This window comes from Lissotriton helveticus, chromosome 5_1 (assembly GCF_964261635.1).
Source record: "Lissotriton helveticus chromosome 5_1, aLisHel1.1, whole genome shotgun sequence".
Classification (NCBI taxonomy): Eukaryota; Metazoa; Chordata; class Amphibia; order Caudata; family Salamandridae; genus Lissotriton; species Lissotriton helveticus.
This window is the reverse complement of record NC_136065.1, coordinates 940,181,331-940,199,872: the sequence shown is the minus strand read 5'-3', so window position 1 is coordinate 940,199,872 and position 18,542 is coordinate 940,181,331. Positions and strand designations below refer to the sequence as shown.

Below are 18,542 nucleotides of genomic sequence, written 5' to 3'. Positions count from 1 at the left end.
AGGGAAGATAAGTGGGCATTAATGAGAGGCCACGGGCTTGGAGGGAGAGGATATGGGAGGGGGGAAGGAGGGAGAGTAAACATAAGCGAGTGTGTGAGGGAGAGTAAATGAGAGGAGGGAAGAAGAGAGCGTGAGAGAGAGGGGGGAGAGACAGGAGGCGAGAGCATATGGGCATTGCTGTGGGGGGTGGGTGGGCGGGGGAGCAGCAGCCTTTGATGTCTGGTGGTGTGAGAGACAAATGTTGGTGTGGGAGGCTTCCTTTCAAGTCGGGTGGGGGGGGGGCGGGGGAGCATGGACCGGATAAAATCCTGTAGCAGGCCGTAGTTGGCCCGCGGGCCATAGTTTGGAAACCCCTGCCATAGGATATAATGTACTTGTAATCTGACGGACAGACTACCCGTTACATTTGTAATGGAGTATCCCTTCTTCCGAACTTTAAATCAGGCCCAAAGTTTCTTTCTCTAACCTCTTAATTTATACTTTTTTATGTTAACAGTGACATATTTTTGCCCATGAGGCAACAATTAATCCCCAGTAGTAAATTAAAATATCACATTTAGCCGCTGAAACCGGGAAATTAAGCATCCTGCGGAAAGTATTTTTTTCCACTGGTGGTTATTACCAATGGTAGTGTTGGTCTCTGGCGGTAGTCCCTCTTGAGACTTTATTCACTCATTGATTTACCACCACCGTTATTTCTTTTTGGAATGAGGACCTTTATCTCTTATTCCTGTTTAACCATGACTAGAAGCTAGTATTTTTCAACACCATGTTAGGGAAGTTTGACAGTGACCTGCGATCTGCGTGTTCCATTAGAGGCCTGCAGAGAAACAAACAGATGCTTCAGCTGGGCATTGGGAAAGCCTCGCTTCTCTCTCCTCAGAATCGTTCTGTCACACACTGTCACTCACTGTCACACACTGTCACTCACTGTCACTCACTGTCACTCACACACACAGTCACACACACAGTCACACACACACACACTGTCACACACTGTCACACACTGTCTCACACACACACACGAAAATTAAACTGAGCTCTTTCATTTACAGAATGGTGATGAGTCCGTTTTAGTAAAATAAATAGCAGGCACGCTGTTAACTATATAAAGGACACTGGAAAGCACTTCCTGGTGAGCAGCCGTGCAAACAAAAACCTTACTTAGCAAATTGTAAATGGAATACGCCTGGACGCCCCGGCATCGTCCTATTTCTTATCTCCATCCTCGCCCTTTGTAATGTACCTGGCACCAGTTTTCCTGTGCACCGTTTCTCGTGGGTGTTAAACGGGTAACAGGATAGCCCCGTCAGTTGCCGAAAATAGGGGTTTCTCATGACTTAGTGACAAGGGCACAAATCTCGGCATGAGAGATGCCCTGACGCTCTTACGCTGGTAAACAGATAAATATTATACAGACGGGTTCTGCGTTTCGTTTCCGAGTCACTCTCCGTGTCCTCAATTCCGCATACATGTTGGTGCCCTAATCCTTTGTAAACCTAAATATCAATATGAATAATTTTCTTGCATCAGAAAAAAAATTAAAACAAAAACGGTATATTTCTGTACATATAAACAATGCAGCATCTTTGCTTAATTGCTTTCTTGCCTGGTATGGGGTATCGGTAAAACTGGAGGTAGCGCCTAATTTAAGTCAAGCCTCTATCAAAAACTACAAACTAAAAACACAAAATAGATTTCTGTAAAATATAGCACCAGCCCCGCCACCCGTTTTGCGATTCCAAACTATGCCAACTACCTATCCGTTACTTACACGGACTGTCCGTAAATTTTGCCTTACGTCCGTCTTCCTTTACTAATCTTTTAATGGACGTCATTGTAGCACTTCCGGGTCGCATAACAACCAATTCCTCGGCTGAAATTTTGTGAAGGGGGCGGCACCCCTAATGTGTAAAATGACCTATGATTGGAGCATTAGCGACAGCCTGGCCAACCAGCCTTTGTGCGTCGTACAGAATTGCGAAATGCTGACTGGCTGTTGGTGCGCACGTACCTTTGTGTCTCCATACATCCTGGTACATTCGGCGGGAGGGACTCAGCTTGACAGTGAGTAGTACCGATTGAGCTCCAGGGTTTGCCGTGAATAGGGTTAGTCATGGACCGGTGAGGCCCATTTAGACTGCTGCCGTTGCCCACTATAAGAACAAGAGGAGTCCGACGGGGGCGGGCGCGTGTGTGTGACGGCGTGTGTGTGCATGCGTGTGTGCATGCGTGTGTTCGCGCGCGTGTGTGTGTGTGTGTGTGGCTGTGCGCACGCGTGTGTGTGTTTACGCACTTAAGGGAATCTGAGGCAGGGGATGTGGACGGCGCCGGCCTGGACGTGCGCATCCACAGAAACCAATCGCCGCGTGTGCCCGACCCCTGTCTCAGATTCCCAGGAGACGGGCAACATAAGTTATCGAGCTAGACGAAATGCTTCGCATTGCTGAGCTCGACCTAAAAACCACACTTTTAAATATTAGTAAGTAAGCTTTATACTCCACAAGTTAGGGTGCGTGGTATTTAAAAGTGGAAGCTACAGAAAATAATTTTTAACTTGTCTCTACTGTGACAAGGCCCAAAAAGCAAATTTTACTGCGGCAGACCTAGCTGCTCTCTGTAGAAATTCAGAATAAATATTAAAATACTAATACTATATTGCAAAAATCTGCTTCCACACTTAGGGTCTAATTATGAGTTTGGTGGTCCATCGGATTACCAAACTCGCGGTGGAGGTGCAGTGGTGGTCGTGGACCGCCGCATCAGCTGTCCGACCGGCGTATTATGAGTACGGTGGTTGGACCGAAATAGGACCGTCGCAGACGCCAGGAATCTGCGATCCCTGGCAGTAGCGTGGCGTGGCGGTCAGAGGTTCCAATTTGCTTGATGGTGCAGCTATGGCACCATCAAGCATATTTGGAGTTTCCTCACTGCCACAGTTTTCATGGCGGTGAGGCCGCCATGAAAACTGTGGTGGTGAGGAAATAAAGGAGGCCTTACACGTCCCCCTATTGCCTCATCGCCTGGAAATGCATGCAGGGGGGCACATGGGGTGGCCCCCTGTTCCAGGACAGCATGGAATTTACAGTCCAAGATGTGCTGGAATGCGCTGTGGTGATTACATGGTGCTGCTCTCCTATGAGCCTTTGAAAAGGAGCGCTGTGTGCAAGCTACTGCAGGATCGCCCGCCCGGATTACTACTTCTAATCCGGCAGGCGGTCATAGCTGGAGTTTGGCAGTGTGAGAGCGGGGCAGTGACATCACGTGCCGCCCCGTTCCACACTGCCAAACTCATAATCAGATCCTTAGTGTGCACCCCTTAACTTGATTTTCATCTGGCACTAATGCATAGTCCAGGCAGGTTTTGAGAGTGGTATTTGTGTTTGGAATAATATTGTGCGCTTCAAAGAAAGCAAATAACAGTCGCAGTTTTAAGCGTACTGCAATTGGATGTACTTAAGATTTCACACAACTCTAATAAAATACCGTCTATTTTGCTACACTTTGAATTCAGCATACTTACATTATCTGTACCAATTAAACAGTCAACACTCTGCAGAGGACAATAAATATCAAACTGCTTGTAGTACTGGCCATTCATTGGATTCCAAAGAAAAAAATCTAAATGTTCATCTGTCAGCACATATGCCACTGGTCCCTATTAAAAAATATATGTGATAAATCCATATTAAACAAGTTTGGTAATTCAATATTTTATATGTTAACTTTTACATCTGAGTCAGTTATATTCGGACAGTATTTTCTTCATAATTTTATTTAAATGGCTTATCATTTATCACTGCAGTTCTTCCACATAGTACAAAAAGAGGTTCTATATTTACACATTTTATATATTCCATATTACATAGCTGACGGAATATGAAAATGTTTGGAACAGTACAGAAAACATACATTTTATTGTCCAATAAAATAAATCTCTTTCATCTATCTATGCATTACCAAATCTCATTACAAACAATTTCTGCAAACAGTTATTTTGAATGTGTGAAGTTACAAGCGAGTGTGTGAGTGAATTATTGAGTACATTTGCTGTGAAGATCTGCAGAACTAATTAACCTTAGGTATCAACAGTTTTTGTTAACTGATCATCTGCACCATATTTTGCTTTTCTGTATACATTTACATTGCCACAGTCACAAAGGGAAGGCAAGAAAAGAAAGAAAGGTATTTCATATAAATCCAGCAGCATTTCTAACTTTTTTGGAGCCTTCATATATCTCGAAGAATACTCATGGAAAGCTATGACTTATAAACATTTCCAGAAATTCTCGCATGCACAACAGACAGAATTTTCACCAAGCTGAAATGTTGACATATAGAAATTTGATACAAATTGTAGCACTTCAAATGGATTTAATAGTGCATCTAAGTGGAACTTAGATGCCCAAACACCTTTGTGTATTAGTCCTCAAGGGACAATTTTCACTGATTTCCAGTTCTTCTCATCATACATCATGTGCTTTGACATAGTTCCCACTTAACTCTACATAGAGCGACTATGATAAAACCCTGTGATATCGTATGCAATGGTGAATCCACTAAAGACCAAACCATTTTTTATTAAAAGGTGCCAGAAAACATACCACCTTCTCTAGCGGCTTACTGCAATGGACTTTACTGAAAACCACGGGTCATATTTATGAGATCTTTGCGTCATGCTTGCACCACACAATGTGGTACATGTACGATGCAAACCTGTACAACAGGGTAATGAAGTCACTCAAAGCCACTTTGAGTGGCTTCATAAATTTGAAGAAAGGCAACGCAGCGCAAATCACTGCATTGCCTTATTATGCCTTCGGTTAGGTGTTTCATTGTGATGTGTACTACCACGCAACTCCCATGGATTCTGATGCATTCCCAAATTTACATGGACTTGTAACACTGGGAATGTGAAAAAATCTTCCGCCTTCCTAGAGGAGGCATAACGAGGAGAAATGTGTTTATTTCTCCTTGTTCCGTTCTCTTTTTATGTGTGCTGCAGCACACATAGAAAGAGAAAAAAGCCTCTCAGGGATCTTTTTTGTGCACAACACAAGGGTGTCTGCATTGGCGCTAGGCTGCCACTGCGCCAGCGCAAGGGAAGAGGATAGGAATGTGCTGTATTGGATACATTTGCAACTGCCAGGAAGACACTACTGCCCACTGATTCGGCGGACTTCCCTTCCAAAACGCGACCGAGCACTTTGCTGGCGCGTTACCTCAAGGCTCCCGTATCACGGGCTGTCGGGTTATTAACCATCCGCAATTCACCTTGCCCAAACTTATTGTCTGGGCCCCACCGGCTATAGAGGCTTATATTGTTTAGGCATCATTTTGTCTTGATGATGATCCCTCTGATGGATCGAAACGCCGTCGACTTTTCTAAACACCATATACTCTAAAACGTATATCTTATGAGATATACTTGTAATGGTGTGAATAGAATTTCTGTTACTGTTCTACTCACAGAAATCCGTAGCTTTTGCCTAAAAGCCCTGTCCTGTCTGTTTGTGAATTCTTCACCATGCCAATCTGTATGTGTTAGGGTACAGAGTTGTGCCCTACTACGAAGAATTGTTGAAGGTATTCTGTGTGATTCTTTCTAAAAGTAAAAAGATTGGGACCTCTGTCCGGCTGGACATGTCATAACCAAATATAGCATCCACTGTGGCTATATTCATTGTTGTTCTTAACCCCTTCGACGCTGATGACGAGCTGGGCTCGTCATGGCGTAGCCTCCTCGCACGCTCATGACGAGCCCAGCTCGTCACGTAACATGCGATTTTAAAAATCTCAGCGTACGAGCGGAATTCCGCCCGCACGCATGCGGTTAAATTACTTATGCATGGGACCACTGTTGTTTTCAAAAGTATTGGATACATTTGGCACATTCCTACACTTTCCCTGTTACACAGGGCAGCGCATCTAGATGACTTGCTGTCCTGCCCTGCACCATACTCTCCATAAATATTCCCCACGGTCTATAGTTAAAAAACAGACAGTACTACATCATCTATTGGCCTCCAACCAACTCGACTTTAGTAATTCAGTAAAATCTTGATTTATTTTAAATAATGAAGTCACCATTTTTACTAGGGTTCCTCTTGGGTATTTAATTCTACACAAGGACAGATTACAGGAGAGGTGGAAGGGCCTATAACAATCTAGCTCCCTCAGTTCCCCTAACACCAACTGGTGTGAGTGTCTGCTCATCAATATTGAGTCTGTGCCCTCATATACAAATATTGGCTACTGTACTCTATAGATTATGGGTAGCAGAGGCTTAAGTGACACATCTGCACCAGTCTGAAACAGTAAATATAAGTAATCAAATTAACACTCAAGTGTATACAGCTGATGCGTATTAAGCACAGCAGGAGAGCAGACAGCTCAACGGTCTTCAAGTTGGAACACACAAGTTCAAAAACCTTGTTTACACTGATGCTCGCACACCAAACTTGAGTAATACAATATGTCACTATTAGAGGTTGATTCAAAAGTGCGTTCATATAAAACTTAAGCAAGCCCAATGTTCTTGGTTGCATTTGCGCCGATGTAGCACTTGCCTGAAATATAACCCCATCAGGAAGAAATCTCGGCAGCTTGCAAACCCTTTTAGTCCTGCTTGGTTACCTGTTAACCAGAAACAACTCCAAATTAGAACCATGGGACTTTTCCATTGGTTTGATAAATGCACAGACACCTCTACCTCCTTTTTTTCTGTGCTCCAATATCTAAAATTGAATTTTCTTCACTGGTGCAGGTTCCCAGTCATATCAAGGGGCATATTACATACTGTTTTTAGCAGGAACTCAGACCTAGCCACTTGGAGTGCTACTTCCACCATTTGTTCTGAGCATCTCATTATTGTTTTTCTGCTTCATCTTCCTTCTGCATCTAATCCTCCAGCTAACGCTAACATCCTGACCCTTGCAAATGTGCAATAACAGAGTAGATTGTACCTTTACAAATATTCGGGTGCGTGCCAAGATGGTAGTGGGGTGAGACGGGGTGTTCGCTCCTCCGCTGGGGGGACCACCAAGTGTTGTTAATTGCTGAGTCCTGGGGCACATTGCAGCATCCAAATTGTCCCAGCAACAGTTGAGACCTCCGAGCTTCCCAAGGAGAGGTGCGTTTTGGCTCTCAGAGAACTCTAGCTGCAGCACACAGCTGGTCCTGAACCAGACAAGATGGCAGCTGTCCACGCCTGAGTTCCAATGAGAGTGCCCCATTGCTCCTTCCCGAGGCGGTGACTGACCAGCGCTGTGTTTGAGTGACAGAGACCCTCGATCCCATTAAAGGGCTCATTATATCGCCTGGAGGATTCTTGCCACCGTTTGGTTGCAAGTATGGCCAACCTGATGAATGGCAAGATGGCGGCCACCAGAGTCTAAGCCCTGCCAGCTGCACTGCACAACTTCGCATCATAGCGGTATCCGGCTTACACTGATGCGGAGAGCAGGGCAGCCCGGAGATGATTGGAGGGCCGGAGCAGTTCTGTGACACCGGTGGTGGCCTCAGGAGGACACGGCCACCGCAGGTTCCCAGCCATTTAGCTGCCTCCCAGACACTGAAAGGAAGAAGTCTTGCCCACAACAACACAGGCTGGGGGACCCCCAGGATGATCCTTTGAACGCACCCTGCAACACCAGATTTGTAGCGGTGAAAGCGTCCTGGGGCCTAGAGTGGAGATTCCAGATGGGGTCTGATGACCAGGCAGGCCTTTGGTAAGAATGCAGACTGGGGCCTGGCCTGTGGTGTGTTCCATTCATATGGACAAATCTGCCTGGTGACTTCCCTGGTCAAGCAATGAGTTGTTGATGCTGCCCCACGGATCCAGCTGCCTCTTGAGACTACAATAGCTGTTCGCCCTAATGCCTGATTGCCTCTTGGAAGAAAATACAGACCCTCAACGTCGTCTGCCTTCTGCTGTGAATGCTTGCACATGCTGCAGGGCCTGGTGGGGGACAGCTTATTGGTGTGCCACATGGGGACCTGCAGCTGCATGGACATAGACTTGCAGCACATATTACCCTCACCTTAATGGCAGCAAAAAGCAAATTAGAACATTCCGTGCACAACATGCTAACCCGGTCTACCTCAGCTGCCTTTAAGGAACCCACCTTGGGCTCACAACTGCCTTATCAGACAGACTCAGTGGAGGATCACGACCAGGATTAGGTGCCAGTGACCTGGGCCGTTCTGGCCTACCTGTTTGACTCCCCCAAGGCGGACATCCAGGACCTCAAAAGGGGCCTCTTCAAGAACTGCGAGATGTGAAGCAGGACCTGAGCTCCGTAAGAGAGTAAATATCCTTCCTAGAGGATAATGAAATTGCCAGATGCACGGAGTTGAGATGCTGATGTAGGAGGTTATCAATCTGCACGAAAAACAGGCTGACCTTCAGGCCCATGCAGAGGATATGAAGGACAGATCCTGCCACAACAACGTTCACCCTGCAGGAGCTCCCAGTGGGCACTGAGGGCCCCGAAATACAAGGCTATGTCCAGACACCACTCTGCAACTTGACAGGGTGCACCGGGTCAGTCACTCTGGAGACCCAACAGCAGGCCCCCGGACATCCTGGTATGTGGACACAACTTCCAGGCCAAGGTAGACATTATCAAGAAGGCCAGAGACTTGCACACTATACACTTCCACAGACATCAAATAGCGCTCTTCCAGGACATCCCAGTGCTCACCCTCCTGCGCTGCCGAGACTTTAAACCAGTCACTGAATTCTCATGCTCCAAAGAGGTTTTGTACAGTTGGGGGTCATCACTTCAGACTGGTCTTTTACTGGGAGGGACAACTGTTTCAACCCAAGATGCAGGGGAAGAATCACTACATCTTGGGCCAGCCTAGGGACTCTACTGCCTACTCAACACCCGGGTCAGCATGGGGATCCACCCACGATCTGTGCTCTGGCAAACATAAGAAATACCCCCCCCACGCTCCGAAGGAACATGCTCAGGAACATCAAGCTGTACTGGACAGTCTGGCATCTGGTACTAGCAAAAATTCCACATGCCCTTCGAAATCTCCAACTCTCGGTGATCTCAGCACACGTTTATACCCAGGAACTTCCCTTTGTTGCATTGGTCTGAGGTGGCGAAGGTGTGGCCCTATACTCGTACACATCGAAGACCGCACGCTGCCTCTCCGCCTGGACCGTGCCCAGCTTCCAGTTTCCCGCCAGTCATGGACCTGTATACCACTTAGTTTTCTTTCCAATACAGTTGTGTGTTCTTCTTCACATTACTCAGACTGACCACAGCTCCGCACATGATATGGGTCCCAGATTGTCTCACCTCATTTGGCATTGTCTTCCCATCAACCTGAGTGTTATGTTGGGGGGGCGGTGACGTAGCCTATCCTCCATCCAGATGCTTGGAGGTTAAATTTGCCTGCTTCAATGTTCAGGGCCTCAATAGACCGACCAAATGGGCCACCGTCCTGACTCTCCTAGAGCAGTCCGGCTGTGACGTCTGCCTCCTTCAGGAGATGCAACTTCTCCCCATGGATAAACACAGGATGAAATACTGCTGGTTCCCTCACCTGTTTTGGTCCTCAGGGCCTGCAAAAAAAGGTGGGCTGGTGATCCTTCTCTCTAGGGCTTTCCGGGGTGAGGTCCTGATTAAAGTAGCTGAGATTTTAAGACGGATGTTTGCCTACCGGATACAAGTGGGTCACCTTCCTATCACGCTTGACTCTCTGTATGTGCCCAATGACAAGCAAGAAAAATTCATTGCAGGAGCCCTAACACTGGTTTTGCAATGCCCTGATGCCGTTATCTTAGTGGGGTGTGACCTCAACCTTGTCATGGATGCAGATTTGGACCGATCGATCCAGTGTTTCAGTCATTCTGGAGCCTTTTTGCCTCAAGGACTGCAGTGGCTGGGTATCTGTGCCTTAAGGGGTAAGTTGCGACTCTCCTACCCTAATACAAAGGATTACACAAATCACTCCTATGTCCATTTCCGATCATGCCCCACTCTCAACAGTTATTTAGGAGAATTGGAGCACCGCCTGATCTTCTCAGTGGATGCTCCAGGATAGCTTTCTCCAGTCTGAAGCCATGCTAACTGCAGTTTGAGAGGTACTCACCAATTTCCTTGAGAATAACACTACGGGTAGACATCTGTCTGTGGCCTCTCTTTGGGAGGCACTAAAGCTAGTAGTCAGAGGGAAACTGACAGCTATTTCAGTGGTTGATAACCGCTACCGGGAAGGGAAAAATGTGTTGGTTTTGAGCAAATGATCTTGCCACTGTAAGCCATACACAAACGCACCAGGGCCCTAAGAGTGGGGCGGGAGTTAGAGAAGGCGCATCTGCACCTAAGTGTCTAGACCACGACACCGCGGAACGTTTGATGTCACAGCTAAAGCATACATTTTATCTAGGGAGTAATCGCGGTCGCTGGTTGCTGGCCCACCCTCTATGGGCTAAAATGTGCAGGGATGCTGTTAAAATGAACCATAATAATAAAGGTATTGAGGTTAGCGAGGATGCGCAAATCTTAGAAGTCTTTCAGGAAATCTCAGAAGTCTTTCAGAACTTTTGAAAAACACCATACAAAGCCCCCGACTGTCGTGTGGACGGCATTCCTCCATACCAGCAGGGTCCGGTGGCTTAGTCGACTCATGCATCCACTGTAGAAGCCTGTGTTAGACCTCACCGTCACAGGTTCAAATCATGGCGGGTCAACTCAACCTTACATCCTTCTGAGGTCGATAAAATGAATACCATTCAGTTGGGTAGCGATAAGCATCTGTTATTCAGGGGTGAAATACCCACAAGTGAATGTGAGATTTACAAATACATGTTCTTTTATACCTAGAAGTATCCCCTGTGACCCCGCTCACCTCACTTGAATCTGAAAATCTATAAAAGCCTGTTAGGATCACGTAGGTGGTCTCGGCTATTCCCCGAATGAAGCCACTAAAGGCCCCTGGGCTCGACGGCTACTCCCCTCAGTACTACAAAATATTCTGTCACACCCTGGCTCCGTTACTTACCCGGCTCTTTAATTCCTTTGCTGATACTGGGATCATCACTGAAAACTTGCCCGAGGCATCTATCTCCATCATTCTCAAACCAGATAAAGACAACACACTATGTGGGTTCTATAGGCCTAACTCCTTTCTTAACTTTGAGGCCAAGTTCTTTACAAGCATTCTTGCACAACCCTTAACCATCTTAGCCTGGCCTGGCCGATCCTGTCCAGGCTAGTTTCATCCCCAATTGGCAATGTGGGGATAAAACCAAGCGTATCATCCACCTCATGGACAAGATCCACCTGTCCAGGAAGGAGGCTGTCCACCTTTCAATTGACGCTGAAAAGGCATTTGACACCGTACACTGGCCCTATCTCTTTGCAACCTGGAAACAATTAGACTTCGGAGACAGATTTCAACATTGGGTCAACAGCTCACAATGGGTGTCGGTAAGGGTCAACCATATGTCATCCCAGCCCTTTCCCATCCAGAGGGGTACCCGACAGGGATATTTCCTCTCCTCTCTGCTATTTGCTTTGTAAATGGAGCCCCTAAGCCACTGAGTGAGAGAGGATTGCGTCATTGTAGAAATACCCTTTGGAGGGGAATGGCTTATCATTAGCCTCTATGCCAATTACATTATTATTGCCCTCACTGACCCACTGTTGTCCCTCTTCGCCCTAGTGTTGGAGCTTCAATCCTTAAGGGAAGTCTCAGGGTTTAAGGTTAACAGTCAAAAGTCCCACATTTTTAACCTATCTCTTTTTCCGCTAAATGAAACCTATCTCCATTCTGTGTTCCACTTTGAATGGGCGGGCGAGTCCATACCTGGGAATCAAACTGGCCCAAACAATTGCAAAGACAGTGCCCCTTAACTACACTGCTCTTACATCACAGGTTTTGTCGGACTGGGCTAACCGGTGACGGCTGCAACTGTCATGGCTGCACAGGATAGCTTGAATCTCAAGACAGGGTTAGTTCCTTAGTTCCTCCTTAGCCAAAGTGGGGTCCCTAAGGGTGGACCATTGTGACTAATAGTCCTGAATGGGAAGACCTGTAAGTCAGATCTTGTAGCCCTCATACACCCGTTAGGGTGTCATGCTTTATCATTGGGTGCTCCTTGTCAAGCCGGCGCTGCAATGCCTGACAGGCCTGGGGGCTCTTTATAGGAGATCTTTTTGATCTGAGAATGCTGTAAAGATTAATGCAAGTGATGGGGCCACCTAACAGTGTAGCTAGTGAAAAGTGCGGGTGGTGGTTAAAATAGCCTCTGGTATCCACAGAACAAGGTTTTATAGGGGGTAGCTACCAGGTCTAATTAAAACAGTTTGCTATCATATGGTTATCGAGTACCAGGATAGCTTATAATGGGGTGTGGTCAACATGTGTCAGAACTTACTTCCAAATGGCAGAAGAACCAGTATTCGCGGCAGCGAAGAAGGGGCCCCCACTCTCCCCTAAGGAAAGCCACCTCCAACCTGTTAATGAAAAATGACTAGTCCCCAAGGGAGAGAAGAGACAACAAAAGGACCACCAAGGAAGATCTCAAGCTGGGCCAGCAGATAGGAAAATCGAGAACCAGGAGCCTTTGTCCCAAGACTGCATCAACAAGAAAACAACAAAAAAGGAGGAACGAAGAAATGGCAAGTGTTAAGAAGGCTTTCCTTAAACAACAATGAGAAAGATATACTGTGAAGTCAAGGGTCAGAGAATACGGGTTGTGTACCATCTCATACTCACAGTTATGTGGGGGGTGTCCAGAATAATAATTAGTCCCTTCTGGGATGAAGTAAAAAATAACTGCTCAATCAATTTTCAGAGCGTGTAATGCAGCAAAAGCAAATAATCAGAGGCATATGTCTGCCTTTGGGGCGGTTAAATTGATGCTGTAGAAGAGATTATTAGCGCTGACTCCTACCGGAGCGTCCACATAGAAGTGCACCTCAATAAAGTTATGGATTCAAAAATAACAAAACAAAAAAAATTACACTGTCTTTATATCCAGCGTCTTATATCACTTTGCGTTTCTTAAATGCCCCACATGCTTTCCAGAAGTGCACAACGACAAAAGCAACGCTGGCAAAATTCTAATGAAAAGGCTGTCAGTGACTGAGAGATGGACAAGAACTTCGTGTTTAAGCCTTGCGCCTTTAAATGTAAACAAAAGCAATTTTCTACTGCGTGAAAGTCGCGGTCAAGAACAAAGTAAGCAGCACGTCCTCACACTGTTTTACAAAACATCCAGACAGGGCAGTAGCGGGAAGTGGTTAAAGGAAGCTGGAAGCCTGAACCCCCCACTGCGTAATTCCTAAATGTGCGCTAGGGAGAGCGCAGCGTGTCAGCTGTTGGTAAGGCGGGCCGGTAACACAGCGAGGTAAGCGTGGAAAGTCAGGAGCTCCACGGAAGGCAGTAGATAAAAGAATCCATGATACAATCCTATTGGAGCCTCATACTGGAGTGTTCACAAGAGCCAAACTGTAGCAAAAAAAGGGAAGAGGTAACACCAGCTCACAAGGAAGGTCCAACAAAGGTTGCAGGAGTACAACAGGAAGTTCAACAAGAAAGATTCCAGGTTAAGGGGCGTGGTCCACACAGAGAGAGTAAGCCAAGCACCTGAGTTAGTGGGCAAGCCTCTTTTATAGTCCTGTGGTCACCTGATCACACTTTCCCAGTGTGATATGTGATAGTACACAAACCGATCCCCTGGTCCAATGCATTATGAGAGTGGTAGTGCTATTGTAGGTAACAGAGACAAGGTACAGGAAGCCTGGCATGTAACAACATGTTTCGTGACTTGAGGACCCCGAAGTCGGGCGCACTACATCAGGACCAGAAGTGAGTGTAGTATGCCCTTGTCAGGGGGTTCGGGTCTCCCTCTAATAGGGATGACCTAATGAAGACGACTGGCTTGTCTCTTCGGGAATATCGGCCTATTATTCTACCTCAATAGAGGATCATTGTAAGGGGCAGGATTCGACGGTCAGGACACATTGGTCTCACCTAACCTCCTCCTTCATCCTGGAACACTGCACTTCCTTCCCTCCTTTGATTTTGGATGCACAGGATAGCTGCCATCAAATGACGGTCCTCTCACAGATCCAATCCTTGTCATTGACAGCACCGAAGCACATCCTTCGGACCCTGCAACTGGGGATCAATAAATGTATCTGGGAAGGAAAAAACCTCAGCTCCGTAGGCAGTTACTTTATCGCCCAAACCTGAAGGGTGGACTTGCTGTCCTAATAGTAGCTAGATACTTCCAAGCCACTCAGCTTCGCTTCCTGGTGCACCTTGCCTCCCAGAAACACTGGTGCTTTATGGACCAGGCTGTGGCAGGATCCCATATCGGGAGAGAACCGTGGCTACCCCGTGGACAGAGTGTGGGGTCTCTATTCATCCCTGGTAACTGCTTCCACCTTCAGGGTTTGGAATGCCATGGCACTCTGGGCCAAGCTGACTTCCTTTCCCTCCAATCAGTGCTGGTGGCACATGCCTTCTCCACACCAGTATGTGTGATACCCCAATTTCTTAGCTGGAGTATGTGCCTATTTGTACGAGTTACTTACCTTCGGTAATGATGTATCTGGTAGAGACGTTGTCTAGCCGCAGATTCCTTAACTTAGAATATTCCCAGGCATCAGACTGGATCCGGAAATGTTTTGCAGAAGCACCTCTGCGCGTCGGGGGAGGGCGCCACACGACCCCGCCCTTACGTCGTCCACGTACGTGACGTCAGCGAGGTCATATAAGTCCCTCCAAGCGCGCTGACGTCAGTTTTCTTCTGAGAAACTTGTCCGGGCCACACAACGCGGAGCCACCAACAAAAAACTGTGAAAGTATGGGAACAGTGTGCGAGGGATGAAAAATCCATGAACAAAGAAGGAGTATGGTGGAAAACACCATCGTAAAAGACAGAATTAGACACTGCCTACATATAAGTGAAAAGCTGTGGGAAAAGCCCCTCAAGCTAAGCGAAGACCCTTCCCTGAGTGCAACAAGGGAAGAAACATCTCAACAGACCAAAATAGATTGATATTGCCTTGTAGAACTGTGTCATTTACTAAGAACGGAGCATAGAAGAACAGTGCACCGTAGGAAGGATAAAAAGACTCGCCCTTTCCCTATAGTAACGGAGGTTAAATTAGCGTACAACCGACCCCCAAGAGGACGACCAAAGGAGACCAGGTCCCAGAGTCAATATAAAAGACGGAAGGAAGGGAAGGTAACTGGAGAGGAAAACGAATCTCCTTGTGCCATATTACAGGAGAGAAGCCCCTCAGCAGAGGTTAACTGTATATTTAAATACTCAGAGGGGAGCCACAAACTGAACTCTTGTGAGAGCTAACCCAATGGCAACTGAAAAGGCCAGCGGAGAACACCACTCTGCAAGGTTCTCGCAGAAAGGGGAGGCTGACTGGGCGTTAAGGAATCTGCGGCTAGAAAACGTCTCTACAAGATACATTGTTACCGAAGGTAAGTAACTTGTACATCTGATAGAGAAATCTAGCCGCAGATACTTTAACTTAGAGTAGATACCACAGCCATACCCCAAAGGGGAGGTGGGTCTCCGAGAGAAGAACAGAAAGTGCCAAGCACCCGATCCGGCAACAGAGTGACTGATAAAGGGGGGGAAATTGTGGCAAAACAGCCAGACAGCACCCCAAGCAGTTCGAAAGAGCAGAAATAACACAATAATAGATATTCTAAAAACGCCAGAATGGTGCTACACCATACCTGTATAAAAATGACAGGAGGAACGGCATGAGCCCTATACGAGAGCAAAGAACGAGCGAGAGATAGAGAGAGAGAGAAAGTGAGAGAGGAACTACTCACCGATTAAAGGCACACAATGAGTACACCGACTCAAGCTCGAAAGGAACTTGAAGAGATGCAACCAGAGCCTAACAGACAAGCCTTTAGAAGGAAGTTGAAGGAGCCGGTGTCAAGAGCCCAAAGGCAAGAGCAAGAACCTGTGTAATGCGTTGGGATTAGCCGGCGGGACAAGAAACACGCTATGTGCACACCCAATCCTAAAAAGGGCAAGAAGGGGCAATTAGCATCAATTCTAAACCCGCTGAAGTAGGTAGAAATATGCAACGGGTAAACGGCCATAGAGACCTTAAAGTGTCTCACACAAGAAGCATAAGAATGCCCGACTGGACAGTATGAAGCCAAAGTGAGAAACAATCCACAATATAGACTAGCAGGCAGTAGCCAAGGACCACTGCCATCCGAAGAGCGGTCCCGCAGGCGTAGCTTCAACAATAGTAGGTGATAATTTGGAAAAAAGGCATATAAGAAGGAAGTGGCCAAAACACCAAGTTAAGGAATGGTGGGAAGAGTCTCAGAATCCGAGACCAACACTCCACAAAAGACACGTACAGCGTCGAACACAACAAAGGGAGCATATGTACAATTGGGAAATCACCCCAGTAAGCAGAGCAAGGAGGAACCCATGGCAACTTGCAACAACTCAGAAAGCTCCCCCACACATAGAGTTATTGGACCAGACCTCGCAGCCTCGAAGAGGTGGCGACATAGGAAGAGGAATACCAGGGCAACCGTCATGTATACAGAAATGTATAAACACATAATTATGTAGAGACAGAACTAGCCAAGTGCATGAACATGTCCATACCGGATCATACCTAGTACAGTAAGGGCAGGTAGGAGCCGTTTTCGAAGAGGAGACCATGAAACCTCCCAAGGAGGCGGATGACCATGGTGTAAACAGATGGCACCAGGGAAAAACATAGAATACCGTAAAACGGACCACCAAGTGATATATGGAGTCCACCCGGTCTCCAGGCCCAGGTAAAATAAGCAAAGCTATATGATAGCATACAAGTACCCCACATGGAGTATGCATACCCCAAACAAAGGGGGGCACCTCTTAGGGCAATAAGCCAAACCAACAGAGCGCAGTAACAAACCGAACCCGTGAACATGATTTCCGAGCCGTATGACATTACCGAGCTGAGCCACCGGCTCAATACCACAGTCAGAGGACCAGACACAGCAACCTGTGGAACATAGCCATAGCTGGCCAACAGGCAGCTGAAAGCAAAACGCATCCAAGGGATGCCAATAAAAGGGTTATCACCCTTGACCACAGAAAAAAAGAAGACGTAAGTCTCACTGCCCATGTTAAACACAGAGCGCATCTAAGGACGCGAAATTAAAAAGTACCACCACGGAAGATAGTCTAAGAAGACCTAAGTGGGAGGACAAAAGCCTGCAAGTAGCCGATGAACCTCTGACTCAGCGTGAGCATCAAACAGCAAAACCCAATCAAAGGGCAAGTCAAGCAGTCGCTCCCGGATATTTTCAGGGAAGACGCTGTCTCGCTATCAAGCGTGATGCCTTAAGGCAACAGAGCCCGCCATAGCTTGGCCCAAAGAATCCGCAGCATCTACGGTGGAGCGGATTGTGAAGGAGGTTGACACGAGCACCTTCAGATGTGGCAGAAAGCAAAGACTCTGCAGAGTCCCACAGGGCAGAGGTAGCCTGACCCAAAACACACACTGTATTTAAGGACCGTAAGGCTGCACTAGTGGATGCAAAGATGTTACTACCCCTGGACTTGAGCGATCGGGACTCCCGAGAGGGAGGAAGTGTTAGTGGGGGAAGAGAAGGAAAGGCAGTCTGCAACACAAACCCCTGTGCATCAGGGTGAACAAAAAGACAAACAGGATCATGTGGAGCTGGGCGGTGGCCGTGCAAAACGGAACATGCCACTGGGTCACCAGAAGCAGGCCGGACCCAGGTACCCAAATGGGCATCATAAAGTGAAGCCTCAAAGGGCAGAAGCGGCTCAACATTTCCGGACCCACGGTGAAGGACCTCAAGCAAGGGGTCCACAAGGTAAAGGGGCAGAAGGGGATTGCATATTTAAAATGCGGGTGGTCAATGAGACCACTCGCAAAAAAAAGCTTCACCAGCCTTGGTAGCCCTCCGCAGAGGGGACAACAGCTCATCAGTGGGGGAGGGTTGTAAGCTGACCCTCCAGAGACACTGAGGCTGCGACCAATGCCCCATGTAAGGGAGCCCCATGGAAGAATGAGGATCCTGATGGAGCTCCTGGGGAGGCGAAGAGCCTGCCGGATCTGGGAGCTCCTGAGGAGGCTCCTCAAATATGAGTACTGGCAACCACCTGCGGTGACACAGGGAACCCAGCATGGCTATGCGGCGCGGCAAAGGCGCCATGAGTTGTGGAGGGGGACCCGGTTGGGCCACGCCCCAACGACTCCATGTGGCCCATAGAGGGGGACCCAGCAGACCACGCCCTAACGACACCACATCGCCGACGTTCCTGGAGGGGAACGGTTCAATTGGCGCCGGCGGGCGAACCCGCCGGCGAGTCCATCAGGGACCCCACAAAAAGCGGAGGCCCCGAGGATGCCCCAGGAACAGGAGAGGCCTAAAGCATATGCCTCCATCTGGGCCCGCGTCACCCCCACACCCGGAAAGGGCGGATAGAGGGGGGATTACTGTCAGGAGGACACGTCTGGAATGTTCCGGGAACCAGGGCACCTAAGAAC

The 18,542-nt window shown here is 47.5% G+C and overlaps 1 protein-coding gene across 7 annotated transcripts in view; it reads right to left on the bottom strand.

Annotated features, from left to right (window-relative positions):
- CC2D2B (coiled-coil and C2 domain containing 2B) overlaps positions 1-18,542 on the bottom strand; it is a 1,917,855-nt gene that overhangs the window by 81,137 nt on the left and 1,818,176 nt on the right. For 6 of the 7 annotated variants that reach the window (XM_078643430.1, XM_078643434.1, XM_078643436.1 and 3 more), the window contains one exon: positions 3,524-3,658. The exons of the other annotated variant lie outside the window; for it this stretch is intronic. In XM_078643430.1, coding sequence (XP_078499556.1) covers positions 3,524-3,658 — 135 coding nt within the window. The remainder of the gene's footprint in view (positions 1-3,523; positions 3,659-18,542) is intronic. 7 annotated transcript variants of the gene reach the window in all.